The sequence below is a fragment of the Numenius arquata genome, chromosome 1 (assembly GCF_964106895.1).
Source record: "Numenius arquata chromosome 1, bNumArq3.hap1.1, whole genome shotgun sequence".
Taxonomy (NCBI): Eukaryota; Metazoa; Chordata; class Aves; order Charadriiformes; family Scolopacidae; genus Numenius; species Numenius arquata.
Genome location: NC_133576.1, coordinates 54,218,733 through 54,238,814, shown reverse-complemented (window position 1 = coordinate 54,238,814; position 20,082 = coordinate 54,218,733). Strand labels below are relative to the sequence as shown.

The 20,082-nt window shown below is 42.6% G+C and overlaps 1 protein-coding gene across 2 annotated transcripts in view; it reads left to right on the top strand.

The window, feature by feature from the left end:
• Window positions 1-18,340, top strand: part of PTCHD1 (patched domain containing 1) — a 34,339-nt gene extending 15,999 nt beyond the window's left edge. For both annotated transcript variants that reach the window (XM_074152906.1, XM_074152907.1), the window contains one exon: window positions 16,686-18,340. In XM_074152906.1, the coding sequence (XP_074009007.1) occupies window positions 16,686-18,340 (1,655 nt within the window). The remainder of the gene's footprint in view (window positions 1-16,685) is intronic.
• The last annotated feature ends 1,742 nt before the right edge of the window (window positions 18,341-20,082 follow it).

Genomic DNA, 20,082 nt, shown 5'->3' with positions numbered 1-20,082 from the left:
TGCTGAGACTTGAACTTCTTGAATACTTACAGATAACTATGAAACGTTTCACAGTTCTATTTTAGTCCTTCTTTAACTGCCGAGCTGTATAGCCAACTCTGCTTTTCCTTTTTTTTTTTTTTTCTGGGGTTTTTTTTTTTTTTTGGTCTTGCTTAGTTGAAGCATTCCACTCTTAAAAGGAGTAAGTTTCAAATACGCAGCTCAGCTCTCACTGTGAACAAGTCATCATGACAGAGCAACCAAATTCGTGTGAATCTTGCCCGCTTCCCCAGCTGCATAAAATCTCAGAGGGACAGGAGTATCAACAGGTGAACAGAAGGCACTAAAGACATTCCAGAGTTTGTCATGAGAACTGTTTTAAAGCAGCAGCTAGCTAGAAAAGCAGGGTTTCCTTTTTTTTTTTTCCTGCAGTGCAACAGGAAGATTCAGCATGCATTTCAAAATGTATTGCATGTCTGTAAGTTGTTTTGCTTATAAAGCATGGTTTAGCTCAAGGTAACTGAAGGCTAGAGACACAAACCACCCTCCATTTTAGCCCGCTGAACTGCTTCCACTTAATTTCAGTGACCATCAGATTAAATCATAGATTAAGTGACCTTTAGAAAGCTAAAGGATTTCTGGCTAACAGTGTAGCCTCGTAGCTATTACTCATAATCTCTATGGCTAAAAGCAAAAATTAGATAGAAAAAATGATTACACTGGACGCATTTCAGGCAAGGACCCTTTACTAGTATAAATCATTAATGAAGTTTCCACGTTTTATAGCAGCTGAGGATTTTTAGCTTTTCATCAGCATGGCAGAGCTGGGGGCGAGGGGGGGACAGTCTCCAGACATCATCTGCCCTCTGCCACTGGACGGATTACGTCTTTCCAAACAGATGCTTCTCGTCCTGCACTTTGTCTCCTCCTTGGGCCGCTTACCCCAGTGTTTCACTGCGCTACCGATGCAGCATTTGCATCATGTCTGACCCGAATTCCCCTTCTGCAACTCAGCTGTCCTCATTATTTGTCCTCTGCATCTGGCAAACAATTTCTTTTCTTTTTCTTTGCATATTTGGGACCACTCTCACTTGCCTAGCCCTCTTCCCTTTAATCCCAGGTTTCCTCAGACTATGCTTACCAGACTTCTAGCAATCTTCTTGCTTTTGGCGGCTCCACATCTTCCGTGGAGCGCTGTGCCTAAATCCGGGCGCAGGATTCAGGCTGAGGCTTTCAGCAGCAAGTAGAGTAGGAGGATGATTTCACACATCTTGCATATGGCACTCCTGTTCATACATCCCCATATGACATTAATTTTTTTCTCAGCAGGATGAAATGGTTGGCATTTGGTTGGTGGCACATGGTAATTCACAGATCCTTCATGTCACTTTCTACCCTGTTTGCACAAGGAGTTATTCCAACCAATACATAGAAGGTTACCCTTGTCCTTGCTGAATTATAGCTTGCTCCTCTTCATTAAGTGAATCTTGAGACCATCACTACCCTTCCAAGATGCATTAACTGAAGTTGGTCAGCAATGTTTTGCAATTGTCTTATTTTCCATATTTTCAAGAATTGCTTTCTGAGTAGTTTCAATAGTTTGTCCAGTCACAAGCCCATTCAGGCAATATGTCTGCAAAATACTCAGTTCAATGTGTTCTGTAATACTTGATCTCATTCGCCATGTTTTCTGTAACATTCTTTCAACATCAGCCATTTCCAAGAACAAACAAGCTATAGTGATGGGTACCAGCCTCTGTAGGTGTTGAATCCTTAGCTTTTGCAGCAGTAGGACAATTTTACATCATTAAACTACCATGGCTCACCAAGTTGTGCTCTTAAGCTCAGATGGTGTGAAGTGTAAACAGGAACATCTTTTGCCTTCCCCACCTGTTAAATACAGCATACTGGTTTAAACACTTGGTGCTTTGGGTTTAATCACCTTCATGGTAGTTTATTCTAATTTATTTTACTCTTTAATTAAGGCAGGTAACCTAGCTCACAAAAGGTAACTCATTGAGTCAGAATAACTCAGTCATTGATACAGTCATTGCACATAATAGCCTGAGTATGTCACTACCGTGATGATTTTTATGTTGTAGCAGGTTTCTTTTTAGCCCTCACAGGCTGTTAACTGAATGGCAAAAATTGAAGCCAGGAGAGATGTTGCCAGAGACCTCCTTCCCCAGCAGGTACCAAAATAGTAGGGGGTCCCCTTTGGTCACCGGAGGTCCAGCTGTGAGAGGCAGTGCCTGGGGCTGGCCCGTGCCTCCGCAGAGGGGCTGTGCTGGGGACGAGCTGGCAGAGGAGGGCAAGCTGGCTGCAGCCGCTCTCTTCTCTAGGGATATCTTGTCAAATCAAACCAGGAACTTTTCTTCTTCAGCTCTGGATGTATACAGGTACTTTTGATGTGAAAGTGAAGCTTAAAACCTGTGAAATTTGGTAGGCTCCCACCATTCTTCTGGGCATATTCTGAATTAGCATATGCCTCTATGGTTTTTTAAAACTATCATCTGCATTTATCAGTGTGTAAAAGTGTAATTTAAGGACAAGATTACTCACATGCCTAGTTCATGCGGAATACTTTGCTGAACTAAAGTTATTCATTTTTGACCCTAAGAAACAAAAAAATTCTTCCATTTGGTTGAATTTAAAATAGCTGATTTATAGTGTCAGCTGAAAAGCAGGATTCAAATTCTTATTTCTTATTGCCCACTCCATTAAAAACTCCAGATGTTTGGTCTGGCACAGATGCTACCGTATTCATCGTAAGTTTCCTTTACGCATTAAGTGCTGTTTAATAGCTGCCGATCCTTTAAAAATACCAGTTTCCTCAAAAAAAAAAAACCTGATAGTGTTACCAAACAAATCGTAGGACAGCAAGTGGCACTGGCTGAACAAGATTCTGGCGTGATGGTTTTTACCTCCCAGAGGCGGAGCGCAGCATTTAACTTGGGGACTCAAAAGAAAATTGCGGTATTGCCCTTTGCACTGAAGAGAAAACTAGCAATCTGTTTCCTATTCCTCTAGAAACTCCTACAGCTTATTCGGGGAGAGGCGGCTCTCTTCAGCTGCCAAGTTCGTGAAAAGCACCGGCTCTGCGAAATCGCGGTGGAATGCCAGGCGCTGCCAGATACGGGCAGGGACGCAGGGCCGGCTCCATGGGCTTATATTTAGCCTCCGACGCTGGCAAGGGAAAACCGGTTAGCGGTTAGGGGAGCGGCTTGAGCTTGCAGCAGGCTGTAAATGGAAACGATAGCCAGCCCTGTGTGAAACTCGGCAAAACAGGGACAAATGCAGATACCTCTTCTTACCGCCTCACTCCATCCTCCCATCATTTCCCGCTCTGGCGGTGCAACCCGTCTGAGGAGAGGGAAGGGGAAAACAGTAGACAGAGCAGGTCCAGGGAGGGATGACTGGGAAGGAGCAGGTGGAAGTGTCGGGTAGGACCCAGGCAGGGTCCTCCTGAGGTTCTGTCATGGGTCGGGGAGAGCCAGGGAGAGAAGGACAGGGCTGTGTCTGGCAGAAAGGGGCACAGGAGCAGGAGAGATGCAGAATGCTTTGGGAGGTACCTGGAGGTACCAGGGCTCATAGGAGCACCTCACAGATGCAGAGCAGTGAAAATCACTTTTCAGGAACACAGATTTTTTGGATGCACACCTTCCACATGGACTGGAGGACAGCCGTGCTGGTGGAGGAGTGAGGCGAGATACCTGTACAGGGGCTTAATGGATGCAAAAAGTTGGAGCAGCAAAGCTGGGCTCTGAGGTCAGAGACAGTGAGGAATGAAGGTCAGAAGGAAAATGCAGAAGAAGAGGGGAGGTCAGTACTTTTGATGTTTTTCCTGTGAAAAGCACAGGAGGGCAAGTGAGAGGATTGCTGAAGGTTAGGTACCATAAAGGCAACAGGTAGCTAAACCGAGCAGGTCAGCTAACAACCAGCATGAAAACCCTGAGAGGACGAGGGTGCTTGGGCCAGTATGGGCCCAGCACATGTGGCTCGCTGGAGCTGCACCTCGGTGCCAGTAAGGTGCCCAGCTTGGCTCCTTCTTCATTTTTCTGGAAGAACATGCTGGTAGGGAAGTGCAACACATGCCGAATTTGTACACCCTAAAAGCATTCGTTATCCTCCCTATCGAGCACCCAAGTGTTTGCTATATTCAATAAAACTGAAGTGTCAACATTGGTTACATAGAGTTTCAAAGAGAACCAGCCCTTGCACAGGTCTCCCCGGTGCCCTTCAGTCCACACACAAAGGTAACACGCACACACTAATGTTTGACTTCGTATAGTACTTTTCCACCAATTTTCCTGTTGTCAGTTAATAAAAACGTGAAGCTTAGCGAGTCTCTCTTGTTTTCACTCCCTGAGCTAAGCTTTCTCACTCTCCGTGTCCATCTGCCCTTCTGCTGTCTCTCTGTGCCGGGAAGAAGCGTGCCCTCCCTTAGCTGGCTACCTCAGCTTGCTGCCCGTTTCTCCTATCTCATCCCTCTCGTTTGCAATCTCTGACAGCCTCCTCCAGCAAGTCTCTCCCAGCTCCAGGCCATAGCATCTCCTTCCTGATGCCTTCACAGCCCTCAGTATCTTTTGGTCTCCCTGAGCTTCCTTCATCTTTTCTCCTGTTTTCCCCACTCCTGCTAGCATGTCCACTTTGCCAGTTTGGGGTTTTTTTTAATTTCTCTTCTCTCCCATCCTGCCCTCTCCTTGGCCACAGCTGGGTCTCTTGCTCCTACCCTTCTCCCTATATTCTTGAATAACTTCCTTGGCTCGCAAGCAGATCCCCACCATACCCTGCAGTTGTATCTCAGCTGCTTCAGACTTCTCAGTGATTTCCACCATTCATCCTTTGCTTTTTTCACGCTGCCAAATGACTGTAAGAGTGCCCTGGAAGTACACTTGGTTTTTTGTCACTCCATCTGCTCAGCTTTCCCAGTTCAACCCTGCGCAGCTCAGTTATGCTTCTAAAATATTTTGTGTTTTGTTCCTTTCGTTACCCTTCTAGGAAATAAATGGAATTATCTGGGTTTATCTAGCCTGAGCAGAATCCCAGGCATGTCATTTTCCTTGTCATTGCTTTTTCTTCTCCTTTTTCTCTCCTCAGTCCCTCAGTCTCTTCCTGAGCTCTCTAAGCAGCCATGCATCTTCTGCAATCCCTCAGGCATTACCCAGCATTTCTGTTCCTCGCAGGGAAGAGCAGAAATAGGCCCTCAGGCCACCCCCTGCTCTCACAACGTACCAGTGAGTCCTCTCACCAAAGTCAGTGTTTTCCACCCAAAGGTGAGGTGATTAACCACCTCCTCCACCTGCTGGTCTCCTTCTCTTCAGTTCTCCTGAAGGACCTGTGCCCTAAGCCCCTTGACGAACCCAAACACCAAGAAGCCACTGATGTATGAGAAGGAAATAGGCTTAAAATACAAATGGTGGCAGAGTATTTTAGACACTTGTACCAGCCCTTTCCATGCAGTGCAAAAGCAGCAAGCAGAGCTTGCAGCCAGCCACATGTGATGGTGACATGGTCAACATGCATTCGTGTTCCCCCCTCACCACCACAAACCCCAGTGGGAATCCTTGCATGCATACACGTTTCTTGGCTTCAGAAGAGTGTTGATGACTCAGTACATATAATGCTTTTTGGAAAAGAGGAGCTGTATCTGTAAAAAGTCAGTCCAGAGAACAGTTTAATATTGAAAACAAGTGCTGTAAAACCGTAGAGTAAAATCAGGCATTGCCTCTTGACTGGTAGTGCTCCAATATACACTTATTTCATAAAATGTGTTACCAGTGATGCAGTGCATGTAATGAGCATTCATTTATGCAAAGAGTAACAGAAAGATGTTATACTCCTACTGTCTGCATTCTTTTAACTACCAAGAAGTCAGAGCGTGCCACAGTTTAATGGAGGGACTTGTCAGAGAAGTCCCAAACTGCCAAAGGTTTGGCTCTGACATCCTGATTTCCTTCAAGTAGTGCAGTCCCTCAAGACAAACTTCCACATATATGAAAATATATTGGAACTTCACAGGTTAGAGAAAAGAAACCTTTTACTATCTCTAAGTATGTATGTAGGAAATATATTTATACATTTGTGGTATACTTTACATACTGGACTTGAATGGTCAATGAAAACCTGGGGAAGGTCAGCAGGAACTGATAGGACTTTTCATTTTAGGTCTTTCTGTGAGAGAGATGGTGCACATTTTGTGCTTCAAATACTGACATTCCCCAAATAGGCAGTAGCTGAGAAGCACATGTGGCAGGGAGGGAGCCTGCCATTTTCAGGTCATGAGACCTCTGCGTTCTGGCAGAGGACGCTGGCAGAGATGAATTAAGTTTAATTGGAAAAAGTTAAGTCTGGATGCTTGGTGGGAAGCCCAAGCTGAGTTCCAAACTTGCAATGAATTTTTTTTATTATTTTTTTTTTGTCAGTAAAAATGATAGGTCATATGTGCTTTAACTGAAGTTTCGCAACTTTTTGAACACTGTGTTTCACATATGGTTGATCTATAGATAATGAGTAAGAGTAATGACAAACATCGCTTAAAGCGGGAGAATTTACAAGTATGCTTGAGATGTTTTGGTTGCAGCTTTCTCACCAGAAAAGGGGAACTTGAAGTGTGGTAAACTAATCCATATTCCACTGGCCCATATTCCACTAGGAAAACACTCCTAGAAGCAGTTGGTATTTTGGCTTGTGGGCTTAGAAATTTAAAAGAGATTTAAAACACGATTTTGCCCCAGATGTAGTCACTGTGTCTTGCTCTGTCCTCAGGAGCTGTCGTGTACTGTGTGTCACTTGGCTGTTCTGTAACATGGTAAACATTAACCTTGCAGAGGTGATTGCAGGTAGCTTTCATCTACTTTTAAGTAATTTTTTTACACGGTGTGCATAAAATCTGTCAAAAACTCACTTTGTGGGGAAAAGCAGTTCGTGTTTTTGTCTGCTGATATGAATCTAAGCATGTCACATGCCAGCCGAGCGCAGTAGTACTTAACATATAACTCTACATCTAACCACCTCCTTGGCTAGTGAGGCTTGAGGTACACGCATCATGGGGGAAATTTGTCTTCTGTCATTCCTTAACTATCCTGGCATCGGACTCTCCCGCCCTTTGTGGCTCTCCTGGTGCCGAGGGTGGTCCTGGCTCTCCCTGCACACGCCGGGGTCCGTGTCCTGTGCCAGCCACAGTGGCAGGCAGCCACAGCTCTGTGCCCTTCTCCTTTTGTCATCCTCAGTGCCACCACACTAAGCCTTTCTCCCTGTCTCTTCAAATAACAGCTTAGGCAGGGCACTGTGCTTCCTGGAGGATTTTCTGGTGTTTCCAAGTTAAAGATGGTGAAGAAGAGGCGTTACTGGAAGGAGTGGAGGAGTCCCAGGCAGGGCGACCCTTTGAAGGCCAGCAGGAGTTAGATGCTCCCCTGCTGTCGGTCCCAGAACCATGGGCTTCCACCTACAGCGCAGGTTTGGCTCAAATGCTTTCAGTTTGGATCTGCACAAGGTCTGGGTAGTCGGGACATGAGCACACCATGGAGACATAAATATTCCAGCAGTTAAAACCAGCTCTCGCTAACGCTCAGCTCCTTGTGCTGCGCTGAACGAAATATGACTTTTAACTTTTGCCAGGTCTTTAATGAAAACAGAGGAAAGCAAGTCACACGTTTAAACAGAGTTGACAGCCTGCTATTTAAATGCCAAAACAAGCCTTTACCAATTCTTAAGTGGAATTAAATATTCACTTTATATATAAAAGTAGATTTTGAACCATAACTTGCTTTGCTTATCTGTCTTTTTCAAAATAAAAGAGCCACTCGAGTTTTCTCTCAAATGTATTTCTGTTTTTAAAATGTGCTTATCTGACATTCTTGCTATCACTATAACAACAAAATCTCAAAGATTACATTGGTTCAATACTAAAAAAGGATGATCCAAGCAAAAAACCAACATTTTCCCAAAGCCTAAACCAGTAATTTTTACTGTGTTGAAATCAATGGCACTATTCAAGATTAACCATATACTTGCTGAATTTCCCATAGAATCATAGAATCAAGAGGCCATTTATATGAATTGGATTTGGTGTGGTTAAAAAAAAAATAATGAAAATGCAACATTAAGTGAGAAGATGGCTTTTTTTATAATGAATAGCTTTAAAATACACACACTCCAAAAAGAAAAAGTGGCAAACCATGTTACTGCCATTGCTGATCAGGGATTGTGGTGGAGACTAGGACTATGAATACCGAGGCATTGCTTAATTCTCCTTATTTAAAATAATTCTCCTCCTGTTTCTTTTCTTCTTATATAGGTAGAAAAATGACAGGAATGTCTGTCTGTGTCTTGTGTAGGTGCATGTATTTCTTCAGAGCTGAGGATTTGTATGTAGAATGACTTTAATTTCACTAGTAATATGTAGATCATGTTCTTAAAACTAGCTTGTGATTTGTATCATTTTCTAAAACATTGGCTCATTGTTGCTTGTTTGCCATGATAAAAGATAGTACTGAGGGGGTTTATAATTGGGATGGGTCATGTAACCCAAGCATCGCTGACCGTGTCCCCACCATTTTAGGGTGAGACCAAGAGCGTGAGGGTGATTTGTTTTTGTCAGTGCATTCTTTGTGCAAATGTGTACTTTTTAGTGTAACTCAGAAAGGGCTTCCCCTGACCCAGCCAGACTATTTCACAGGAGAACGGAGAGCTAATCCTATGCTGCATTTCAAAAAGTTAAGTTTAGAAACATAGAAAAAGTAGGATATTATGGCAGACATTCATTGCCAGCAGACCAGGATCAAAATGACCCTGGTGCAGCAGATCCATGAGACTCTTACGAGCAATCTAGCCCTCTTTTAAGCTGTGCTTGGTGATGCTACACCAGACCTAAACAAGGCATAAACCAGAGGCACCCTCTTCTCCTGCCTGTGCGTTGAGCAATTTGAGCGCAGGCTTAACCGCCCGGAGAGTCTTTCTGCAGGATCTATGACTAAAAATAACATCGTGGTCTCATACCGTGAAGCGCTGAGCACCAGTTGAAGATTTGCACCAGCCAATACGGTGTGTTGTACAGGGACACTTTTCTCATCTTTGGTGCGCTTCTGTGGGCACAACCGCCCACAGCTGTGAAGCACAGCAGATACTGGGAGCATATTATTAAACATTTTGGTTTCTCTTGTTTTGTTGCCAAGTAGATACAGCACAAAACACACTCTCTCTCTGGAGACTGAGGCAGATTTTTATCCAGTGTGAACGCACCAAGACGCTTGTACTTTTGATCCCGGTAGTAAGTTGAGTAATGCATGTGCATGCCTGGAGCTTTCTGACTGGGATGCCCAGTGCTGTTGCAAGCACAGCTGGAGAAATCAGCCTGACAATTGAGGGTGAATGGCTAATGTTCAAATGTAAAAGAATCTCAAGAGATTGATCTAGCAGATCAATCAGGTATCATGCTTAGATGCCTAACAGACTGACATATCTAATTTCAGTATGTTTCTCTTTTGGGAAGATCCGAAGTCGAATGTTAACATCTGCAGGCATAGTACACCTTATTAATATATGTGTAAAATTTAGTAGTCTTTAAAGCAATAATTGAAAATACTGAACCCAACAGCACTGTCATCACATTTTTGAGGTATGTTTTCATACCTGTAGTCCAGTTACAATACAGATATGTAGGGTCTGTGTGACAGGAAATGAAGAAGGCATTGCAATATGTACAGCCTGCGCTTATACCAGTGCATCCCATCCTATATCGCTCTTCACGTGTTCTTCTTAATCCAGCTACCATGCCTGCACGTAGCCTTCATGCTTACTTGCCCTTTGAACCTGTGCTTGGAGGTATGAAATGAAGTCAGGCTGTGCTTGGGTGGCTGGGACTTCACTCATTTTGCAAATGAGGAGGCATTTAAGACTACTCAACTCTCTGCAGACCTCAGTGCCCTTGCCACAGCTCTCCCGGGATGAACACTGCTGCCTGGGAACACAGTTGATCAGATAGGTCTGATGGTCTTTGAGGTCTGACATTCACGCAGCAGAACTGTAGCATTGCAGCGCCATTTATGGACCACAAAGGTGGATACCGGATAGAGTAACCCACAGTTTGTTAGCTAACTAACAGCTAACAGCACACTAACGATGATTTAACTGTTCGGCTCAACCCATGCCACTAAACTGTGACAAACTCAGTGAGAACTGTTGTGTACGTCAAGCTTGGTGCTAGTTCTGTCGGCATGCTGAAGGATCTCAGCTAGCTGCAGTTATTCTATTATTTTAGCGAGAACAGAGTATGAAGCCAGATGTTTGCTTCAGCTGGATGCAAGTTCTCGTGCTCTGGCTGCATATTCAGGAGCACTTTGATCCTGCTGTATGTTCCGAGGTCAAATTGTGCCTGCTGGGAGAGGCCGTGTGAGGCAGGTTGCGTATTTAGGCAACAACTGGTTGATTGAAACTCGTGTGACAAAGGGAGTCCGGATTAGCAGTTTCACTTGGCTTTTCAGAAGATGGGAGCTGATGAGCTCACTGATCTAGCTGGAAAAAATAAGTCAGCAGGGGGGAAATTATCTCAGCCTCTTTGTTGACATTGCTGTGGAAAGCAATCGCAGAGTTGAGCGGTGTACATTGTTATTTTTAATACTGTCAGCTAGGAAAATTCATTGCACCTTCATTATATCATATGTTATTACAGGTATCGTTTTGGAAAGGGCAATTCCTGTGGTATGATTCTGATCTCCCATGTACTAATTTTGCGCAAGTGCAGTTCTTGAGACCTTGCCTGCATTGGCAGCAAGCTGGGATATGAATTTATAGCATCCTAGCCATTTCATGTTAATTCACCCGGTGTTTGTCTCTGCGGATGATATTTCACTCCACTTTGAATGTTCATCAAGCTGCCCTTCACAGATTTCCACAAAGAAAGCGGGTAGAACATAGCTAGCCCTCTGTAAATTCACACACTTTTTCACAGCACACTAAATTCCTCTTGCAGACAAGTGCTCCTATTCAGTGGGATGATTTCAGGCTTAAATCAACCTAAGTGAGACGGCATTCGTCCAGCTGCACCGATAGTGTTACAAGGATGCAGGCATTACAATGCAAGCAAAAACTTTAAATCAAAATCCAGACCTAACCCCAGTAACTCCGTCAGAGCAGGCTTCCACTTCAGGTTTTTGCCCACCCAGTTTCCAAGGCTCCCATACATCCTGCCATGACTCATTCCCAATTTCAGCCAGTCTTTTGTGCCATCAGTGTCAGGAAAAGATTTCAGATTAAAAAGTAACCCTCAAAAAAAAAAAAAAAAGATTGCTGATGTTTCTAGTACCAACCATTCCTTTAGTCAATTTGGACTAGAAATGGGTGAATTAATAGCAGTGAGGGAGCAGCAAACCTTGGTAGGGGAGGCAGTGCCTGAGAAGGGGGAAACACCCCTTAAACCAGCTTTGCTACTAGAGGAGTCTGGCCCCTTAGGAAGACAGTTTGGTGCTTTATTAGTCTTAATTCTGGCAGTCAATGGGCAACATACGTACTGGTGCAGCATCCAGCCTCACCGAGGTGGAGATCAATCATTATTAACGTTTTGTGTGCCACTGCATTAAAATGGGATGAATAAAATTAATTACCCCTGAAATGCCACCTCCCACACAGAAGGCTGGAACTTCACAACCTGTAAGTGGGATTTTACTCAGAGAGATTGTACTCAGGTATCCAACACACACACATACACAACCTTCAAAACAGTAAGAACAAAAAAAATGAGAGCCACAGTGTACTGTTATTCTCTACTTTCACAGGTGGGAAAAACTGCAAGAAGAGAAACCAAAACCTTGTTCTCAGTCATCCCCTTTACTTTCTCTTACTGAAGAAGTCTGTGTGGATGCCCAAGCCTCGTCTAATCACACTAAGATAAAAACCTCATGTGATTTTAGTGTAAAAATTGAATAGATCCCTTAATCTTTAAACAATAAAAGCAGGCAGCAGCCTTTGCTTTAGGAAAACAGTTAAGCCAAAGGAATAGAGCTGGGCTGTGACTCCGGTGACCGGGAGCTCACTTCGCTGCTCTCCCGCACGCAGGCTCTGGGGCTGCTTTAAATCCCTTCACCCTTCTCTGCTTCAGTCCTGCCATTTGCCAGGCAGGAGCAGAGCCAACTTTAAGCCAAGGCTGCCGATGCCCATTCGTAAAGGCCTCTTGCTTGAGCAACCCCTGATCAGGGGAAAGGGTGCGTTTCCTTTTTGAGATTGTAAAATGGTACTAAAAAGAATAGTTACAGTGCCTGCACACAAGTAGTGTTTAAAATGGGGCAAATAATTTGATAATTTTAAGCACCAGAAAATCTGGCTTTAGTTTTCACAACTTCCTACAAGTCGTTGTTTTCTCTCATGCATGCTCTGCACTGATTTTGCAGAGCATTTGTAATTGCAAGACTTAGAATCATAGAATGGTTTGGGTTGGAAGGGACCTTAAAGATCATCGAGTTCCAACCCCCCTGCCATGGGCAGGGACACCTCCCACTAGAGCAGGTTGCTCAAAGCCCCATCCAGCCTGGCCTTGAACACTTCCAGGGATGGGGCATCCACGACTTCTCTGGGCAACCTGTTCCAGTGCCTCACCACCCTCACAGGAAAGAATTTCTTCCTGATATCTAATCTAGATCTCCCCTCTTTTAGTTTGAATTGATCCTGAAGGAGGAAAATGAAACTTTTTATAGCATTTTCAGGCCACTCATAAAAGCACTATATTTAAGCTAGGCATAATTTATTGTTTTTATGACTGATATTGTTATTAGCTTCTAAAATTAAAGATAGCCCACCTCAGCCTGTAAAATATTTAAGCTCCTCAGAAATAACAGTGACTGTCTTCTTCATTTTCTTTGGCTACAAAAGCCAGAATTTCTGTCCTCAGTCATTCAAGGCATGTGGTATGAGCATCTCCTACAATGCGAAATAGTAGAAAAAGAGAATAAGGAAAAAAATATTTTGGTCCCCATTTCTCCAATGCTTTTCTCCTATTCCCCTAAGATTTTCCTTTGCCCATTCAGAACCTCGTTTCCTCAAAAAAAAACCCTGTCTTTCTGCGTACTCCTTCTTAGCTCATGATTGTACAGCCTGACTGTAGGGCACGACCGGTGAATCATAATAGCAAATGTCAACAGGAAAAGATCTCCAGTAGCCTATTAGCTATTTGAGTTCATATTTATTATTTATTGAATGACTGTGAATAATGAACAAATTGCTCTAAATCATTACAGATTTGTGGCTAAATCTCTAGTAAAAAGAGAAAATCAGTTAAAGCAATTACAGAATTTATTTGCAAGGAAAAAATTGCCTTCGTCTCGTTAATATTATATAGGGTAGACATAGCACCAGTGAGAGGAATAGAGGTAATCAGTGCAAATTGGTTAGGGATACAAAAAATAGAAACTCTGAAATGACAGAAAAGTTAAAGAAATTCTCACAAAACACTTCCATGGAGCTATCTATCTGCCCTAATCTCTATGGGTTAGAGCATCAGTGAGCTGGACAACACTGGAGATTGTCACCCCAAGTTGTGCTTGCAGTCAGTATTTAGAGGAATAAATTAGGTTAGGTAAATCCCATTCTAGCTAAATAAGGCTAATCTTTGGAGTGTCATGCCTGATTTGTGTATGAGTTTGGCCTTAATCTGTTTCTCAGAGGATACCAGATCAGGTCAGTAGTGCCACTGATGCAAAAAGTGTGCAAGTTTGTCATTTGGGCTTGTATTCCTAAAAGTAAACGAGAATTTTGTAGCTATTTATACAGATGGAGAGAGGAATCACAAATTGTACAATTGAAGGAAGATACCAATTCCAAGCACGCAGATTGTGTAGCAAACAACAAAAGGAACCTATCCTAAAATAGAAGAGTAACTAACTGTTTTTCTGTTGGCTTTGTGGAGCACATGCAGTAACGCCTCTTCATGCATTTATTTGAGCAGTTCTTTAAATCAGATTCCATATTTGGGTAGTCTCAGTGATTATATAAGAGCAAATTGTGGGTTTATGTTTCCTACTTAACGAAAATATGTGGTGTCAGGAGTCATGTTATCAGACATTATCCAAAATCTTATACCTGTTTAAAAGTCATGCTCAGCATCGTATTTAATTAGCTCTAAATTCTTTTTTTCATCGCAAAGTCAAAGGCTTTCCAAATTAATGCGGCTATTTGAGTATTTTTAGGCAAGAGCCCATTAACTCCGAAATGTTTTTTTACAAAAACATGTTATAGCTAAAGCTCACGATGGAAGTAATTTGTAATATTCAATGACCTCATTTTATTCTGTTTTGCTTACTTGAAGCTAATGCATATGATGCTATGTGGAATTCTCAGACGAGCCTGTCTGCAGGACTTATGGGAGCCATAAATGGATTAAACCTCTCGCTCCCTGCTTTGGCAAGTGATCAGTTACATTTAAATAAAGGTCAGTCTGTCTTTACAAAGAACACACTGAAAGCAAGCTTAATAGCTTTCCCTACTGAGCCTAAAACATAACTATTTGAAACATAATTAGCAACGGGGTGCCAGTCACTGATTGTGCTTTTTGCTTGATTTTACGTCTGGGGAGTTCCAGTATTCCCCATTAGCTTTTAGAGGGGGCACGGTGCTAGTTATCAAATTGACAGTCTTGACCTGGCCTCTGAAAGCAGCTGTAAAACATTCTTTGGGAAAATTAAGATGACTGCCAAATGCCATACCAAAACCAGGATCGTAATATTGCTACAAATTGGACATTCGTGGTCCATGCCGTGACTCCAAATAACAACATAGGCAAGGTATCTGATCTACATGAGAGCACGGACTTTGTTACTCTAAATACCAGGTGACAGTGATAAGGAGATACACCAGCTGTCCTATTATCTCTCCTTTTGAGCTCTGTATTTGGAATTCTTTATAAAATACCCCATACCTATTCTTTTCAGCATTAACAGAGTAACCCGCTCTGGCATCTGTTAAAATACAGATAGGATATTCCTTGCAGAAAGGGTGGGGTGAATCAGCTACAGCTGGCCCTACAGTAAAAGCCACCAACCACAAAAGGATTATTTTGTCAGGCTAATTAAAAACATAGCCTTCATGAGGCATTTAAGAATAAACATGACGGTAGAATCTTAGAATGGTTTGGGTTGGAAGGGACCTTAAAGACCATCTAGTTCCGACCCCCTAATACATTTGCTGGTTTTATGGTTCTTCAGAATACCTCTTTTGTTTGGGGGTCTCTTGACCGATGTTCATAGCCCTTGTGGCAACGGTAATAATCATCTACAGGTGGAGAGAACAGAGCTAATAGAGCAATTTTGGTACTCTGCAGCCAGCCTGAAATTCTAACAAAGATCTCTGAATTACCTTGACCTGCCTGACTGGAGCATCAGCTTAAAAAATCCAGCGATTGCACTTCAGTGTCATCAGCAACTAATTCGGCACTGATCGTTTTATCTAATGTTATCAGGGAATGGGTAAGAGTAAAACACTGTGGACTGACTTTTGGGAATTTCTAGAGATAATGCAAGAGCAGACTGGAGAGGTAGACAGGGGACAGCAAAAACAGCAAAAGAATAAGGAGGAGGAGTAATCAGAAGGCAGCAAAGAGGGTGGGATTAGATGGAAAGGATCTATTAAGTAAGGATGAACATGATACAAATTATTATGAGAAAATATTAAAGTCTTACATTTTAGGTGTGATGCAAAGACTATATTTTTACGTTCCTCGCTGGGTGAAACACCAACCTACTTTTATCCCAGCCTCTCTCATCTGATAGCTGGTCCATGGCTGAGTTCCCAGCTCAGATCCACTATGAGAGAGCAGGGGTCTGTGTCCTCCAAATGCGCCTTGGTTATCAATCACAAAATAGAAACCGTAAGACAAAGATGACCAACCAGGGATTAAGATAAAACTATGCACTTTTCCTGATTTACCCGCACTTAGGGGTCAAACACAGGATTTTAGGTCTGCGGGTCTTTATCTCCTTTCATGAATGCTATATCCATTTTAAGAGTTAATTAACTACATTACAAAATGCAGGAACTGCCAAGAAAAATAGAACTGTATTTGGTTTTACAAGCCCTTAGACATATTAAATAAGAAGACCAATACCTTAAGCAGTTCCATATCAGTTCTACCGTTCCACATCTCTAAAATTTATTTGTGCTTTTTTTTGTTTGTCTGTTTCTAGGATTTCTTTTTCCTAATGGAAAATTTGTATAGGATGTGGAGAAATCAGTGACTGATTTACTTGATAATGTTCAGCTTATATGAAGGTTTTGGTTTTTTACAGATGTTCTACAAAGCAGCCAACCAATGCTCTGCTTCAAGCATAGGCACTTCAAGGTTGTATTTCTTTGTTTTCACCACAGGTCAGACCCCATCACCAGGAAAAACTAATTTCAAAGCATCTTCCATCACAGGCACCCCGAAATAATGAAACGAAACAGGCAACCAGAAAAAAAAATCCTTTTTTCTTTAACCCATCAACCCTGCGCCAGCGATGCAGAACTCTCCTCAAGCTCTGGCAATAAGGTTTGCTAGTCAGGTAGCGAATGCGCTCTTGTGGCTTAGACCACCATAATAATTTCTCTCTTCTACAGGACGTTTACTTCAAGCATTGATAACAGCAAGCTGTGTCTCCGTTGAGTCTTTTAGCATGTCCACGTTACATTTTTTCTCATGTTGATTCAAGTACTTTAAACACTCGCTTTGTTCTCTGTTGTAGGTCATGGGTTATATGGGACTTTTGAAATGTTGTCCTCCTGGAGAAAAACTAGAGAAGACCAACACGTTAAAGAGAGGACTGCAGCCGTATTTGCAGACTCCATGCTCTCGTTTTCTCTCACCACTGCCATGTACCTGGTCACTTTTGGAATAGGTGCCAGTCCCTTCACTAACATTGAAGCAGCCAGGATTTTCTGCTGCAATTCCTGTATTGCAATTTTCTTCAACTACCTCTATGTACTCTCCTTTTATGGTTCCAGCCTGGTGTTTACTGGCTACATAGAAAACAACTACCAGCATAGTATCTTCTGCAGAAAGGTACCAAAGCCAGAGGTATTGCAAGAGAAGCCTGCATGGTATAGGTTTCTTCTGACAGCCAAATTCAGCGAAGACACAGCAGATTCAGAGGAAACGAACACTTATGAGAGTCATCTTTTGGTATGGTTCCTTAAACGCTATTATTGTGACTGGATAACAAACACTTACGTCAAGCCTTTTGTAGTTCTCTTTTACCTTGTTTATATTTCCTTTGCCTTAATGGGCTACCTGCAGGTCAGTGAAGGGTCAGACCTGAGCAACATCGTAGCGACCGCAACTCGGACCATCGAGTATACGACTGCCCAGCAGAAGTATTTCAGTAACTACAGCCCGGTGATTGGGTTCTACATCTACGAGTCGATCGAGTACTGGAACACCAGTGTCCAGGAGGACGTGCTGGAGTATACCAAGGGCTTTGTGAGGATATCTTGGTTTGAAAGCTACTTAAATTACCTTAGGAAACTCAACATATCTACCGGATTGCCCAAGAAAAACTTCACTGATATGTTGAGGAACTCCTTCCTGAAGGCCCCTCAGTTTGCCCATTTTTCAGAGGATATCATCTTTTCCAAGAAATACAACAACGAAGTTGATGTCGTGGCCTCCAGGATGTTCTTGGTGGCCAAGACAATGGAAACCAAGAGGGAAGAACTTTATGACCTCCTGGAGACCCTGAGGAAGCTCTCTCTCACCTCCAAGGTGAAATTCATCGTTTTCAATCCATCATTCGTGTACATGGATCGTTATGCCTCTTCAGTGGGAGCCCCCTTACAAAACTCCTGCATTAGTGCTTTATTTCTGCTCTTCTTCTCTGCATTCCTGGTGGCAGACTCTCTGATCAATGTCTGGCTCACTCTAACTGTTGCCTCGGTTGAGTTTGGAGTTATAGGTTTTATGACCTTGTGGAAGGTGGAACTAGATTGTATTTCTGTGTTGTGCTTAATTTACGGAATTAATTATACAATTGACAACTGTGCTCCACTGTTATCAACCTTTGTCCTGGGCAAAGAGTTCACAAGAACTAAATGGGTGAAAAATGCCCTGGAAGTGCATGGGGTAGCTATTTTGCAGAGCTACCTCTGCTATATTGTTGGTCTGATTCCTCTTGCAGCTGTGCCTTCAAATCTGACCCGTACACTGTTCAGGTGCTTGTTTTTAATAGCATTAGTCACCTTCTTTCACTGCTTTGCCATTTTACCTGTGATACTGACTTTCCTGCCACCATCCAAGAAGAAGAGGAAAGAGAAGAAGAATCCTGAAAACCGTGAGGAAATAGAGTGTGTTGAAATGGTGGATATGGATAGCACCCGAGTGGTTGACCAAATTACAACAGTCTAACTTGTTTGTTTGTTGCTTTTTTACACTAGGTCTTACTGAGGGGAAGAAAAAAAAAAAAAAGAAACCAGTACTGACTAAATATCTGGGGAGAGGAAGGGGTTTGGATGTTTTCCCTCCCCCCTCTAATCTAAATCCAGGAATATTCAAAATGATGGGAGAAATTAAAAATAAATTTTAAAAAAGAGCTGGGGGGTTGTACCTTCCTCAGCTCCTATAACAGCTATTACGAGAGAATTTGCTCACACATGCAAAGAGGGGTTGAATTTTAGACGCATGAAGTAAGATCTAATGAGGGAAGTTGAGTTCCTAAGCAGCCATCTGCATCGCCTGTATTGCAGATGCTGCAATTATTGTGGCTAAACCCAATCAGATCGAAAGGTCAACTGTCAAGGCTGAAGTAGCACTAAACGTTCGCTGGATGTAAAGGCTTTACAAACTTTCTGCACAGCAATAACTCAAGTCAGTGAGTCAGCTCTTATAGGTCTTAGCCATCACATATAATTTTTCTTTTCTCCCCTAATCTAAACATTTATGCAAGACTGTATAACAGATAGCAAACTGTACTGGGAAAGAAGGCAGTACACAGCAACCAAACACTTTTATGTTATGAATCACTTTTTTTTTTTCTAAAAATATCATTATTTTAAAATGTAAATCATCCCTTGATACATTTTTAATCATGGTTTTATAGCTGTTTCTTTTTCTTATAAAAACAAAAAAGAAAAAAAAAATCCCAGTGACTCTGTCACTCTAGAAAATATATAATTCTATTTTATATATGTCTGGCTACTAGTTAAACACGTAATCTGCTTTACCAACTGTAATTTTGTTAGCACTCTACTAACACGTGTGAGTGGATCTAGCAGCAGACAGAAGACGGTGTACTGAATATTTCAGCACCAAAATCCATGACACAAACCTCAAATACTAAACTGTCATCAAGAAAGTGAATGTTAGGGCTCTTTTAGTGAGAGCCTATTTCAGGCCATTCACTGGTAATGCACACTAAGAGGATTAGTGGGTAGTTTTACGTAATGTATAACTTAATCCCTCAATCTTCCTGGAGTACCTGTAAAGCAATAGACCTCGCAGCTATGGGCTCTTCCAAGACACAGTAGACCATGAGGGTTATATGGAAGAAACCGAAGGTTGGGACTGCTGTTCAGCAGCAGTGAGCTTAACAACGTCCCCAAAGAGCCCGTATCTAAGGGGCCTATTGAAAACATCACATCTGAGGAGGGGAAAAAAAAAAAAAAGTTAAAAAGATTACATTACTGAGTCTTTTTGGAGCTGTGAGTTCTAAATCAATAATTCTGTCAGCATCTGTGATGTGGAGTAATACAGATAAAGCAGCATCTCTTTCCTCCTCTACCCCCCCTCTACCCTTAAGAGCAACAGGCTTATTACTGTAAGGTTTTATCGTGCGGTTGAACCCCAGTGGGGATGCGTAAGCCAAGTCTGTAGGTTTTACCGAGAGCATTCTGACTATACATTACCTGTGAAAACCCAGTTGCAGGAAGCTGGCTGGCGTGTCGGGTGGTCTCATGGATATACGAACTGTTGCGTTGTGGTGCAAGGTGAATGTATGGCAACCGGACTCCTTTTCACAGCTCGTCTGGAAAGTAAGAATACTTGAAAAGTTTTCAGTGGTTGGCACAGTGTTTGCTTCAATCACACTGTTTGGAGGGTGAAGGGATATCGCAGGAGCCACGGGGCTTGGGAGCGCCCTGGGAGGGCTGTGG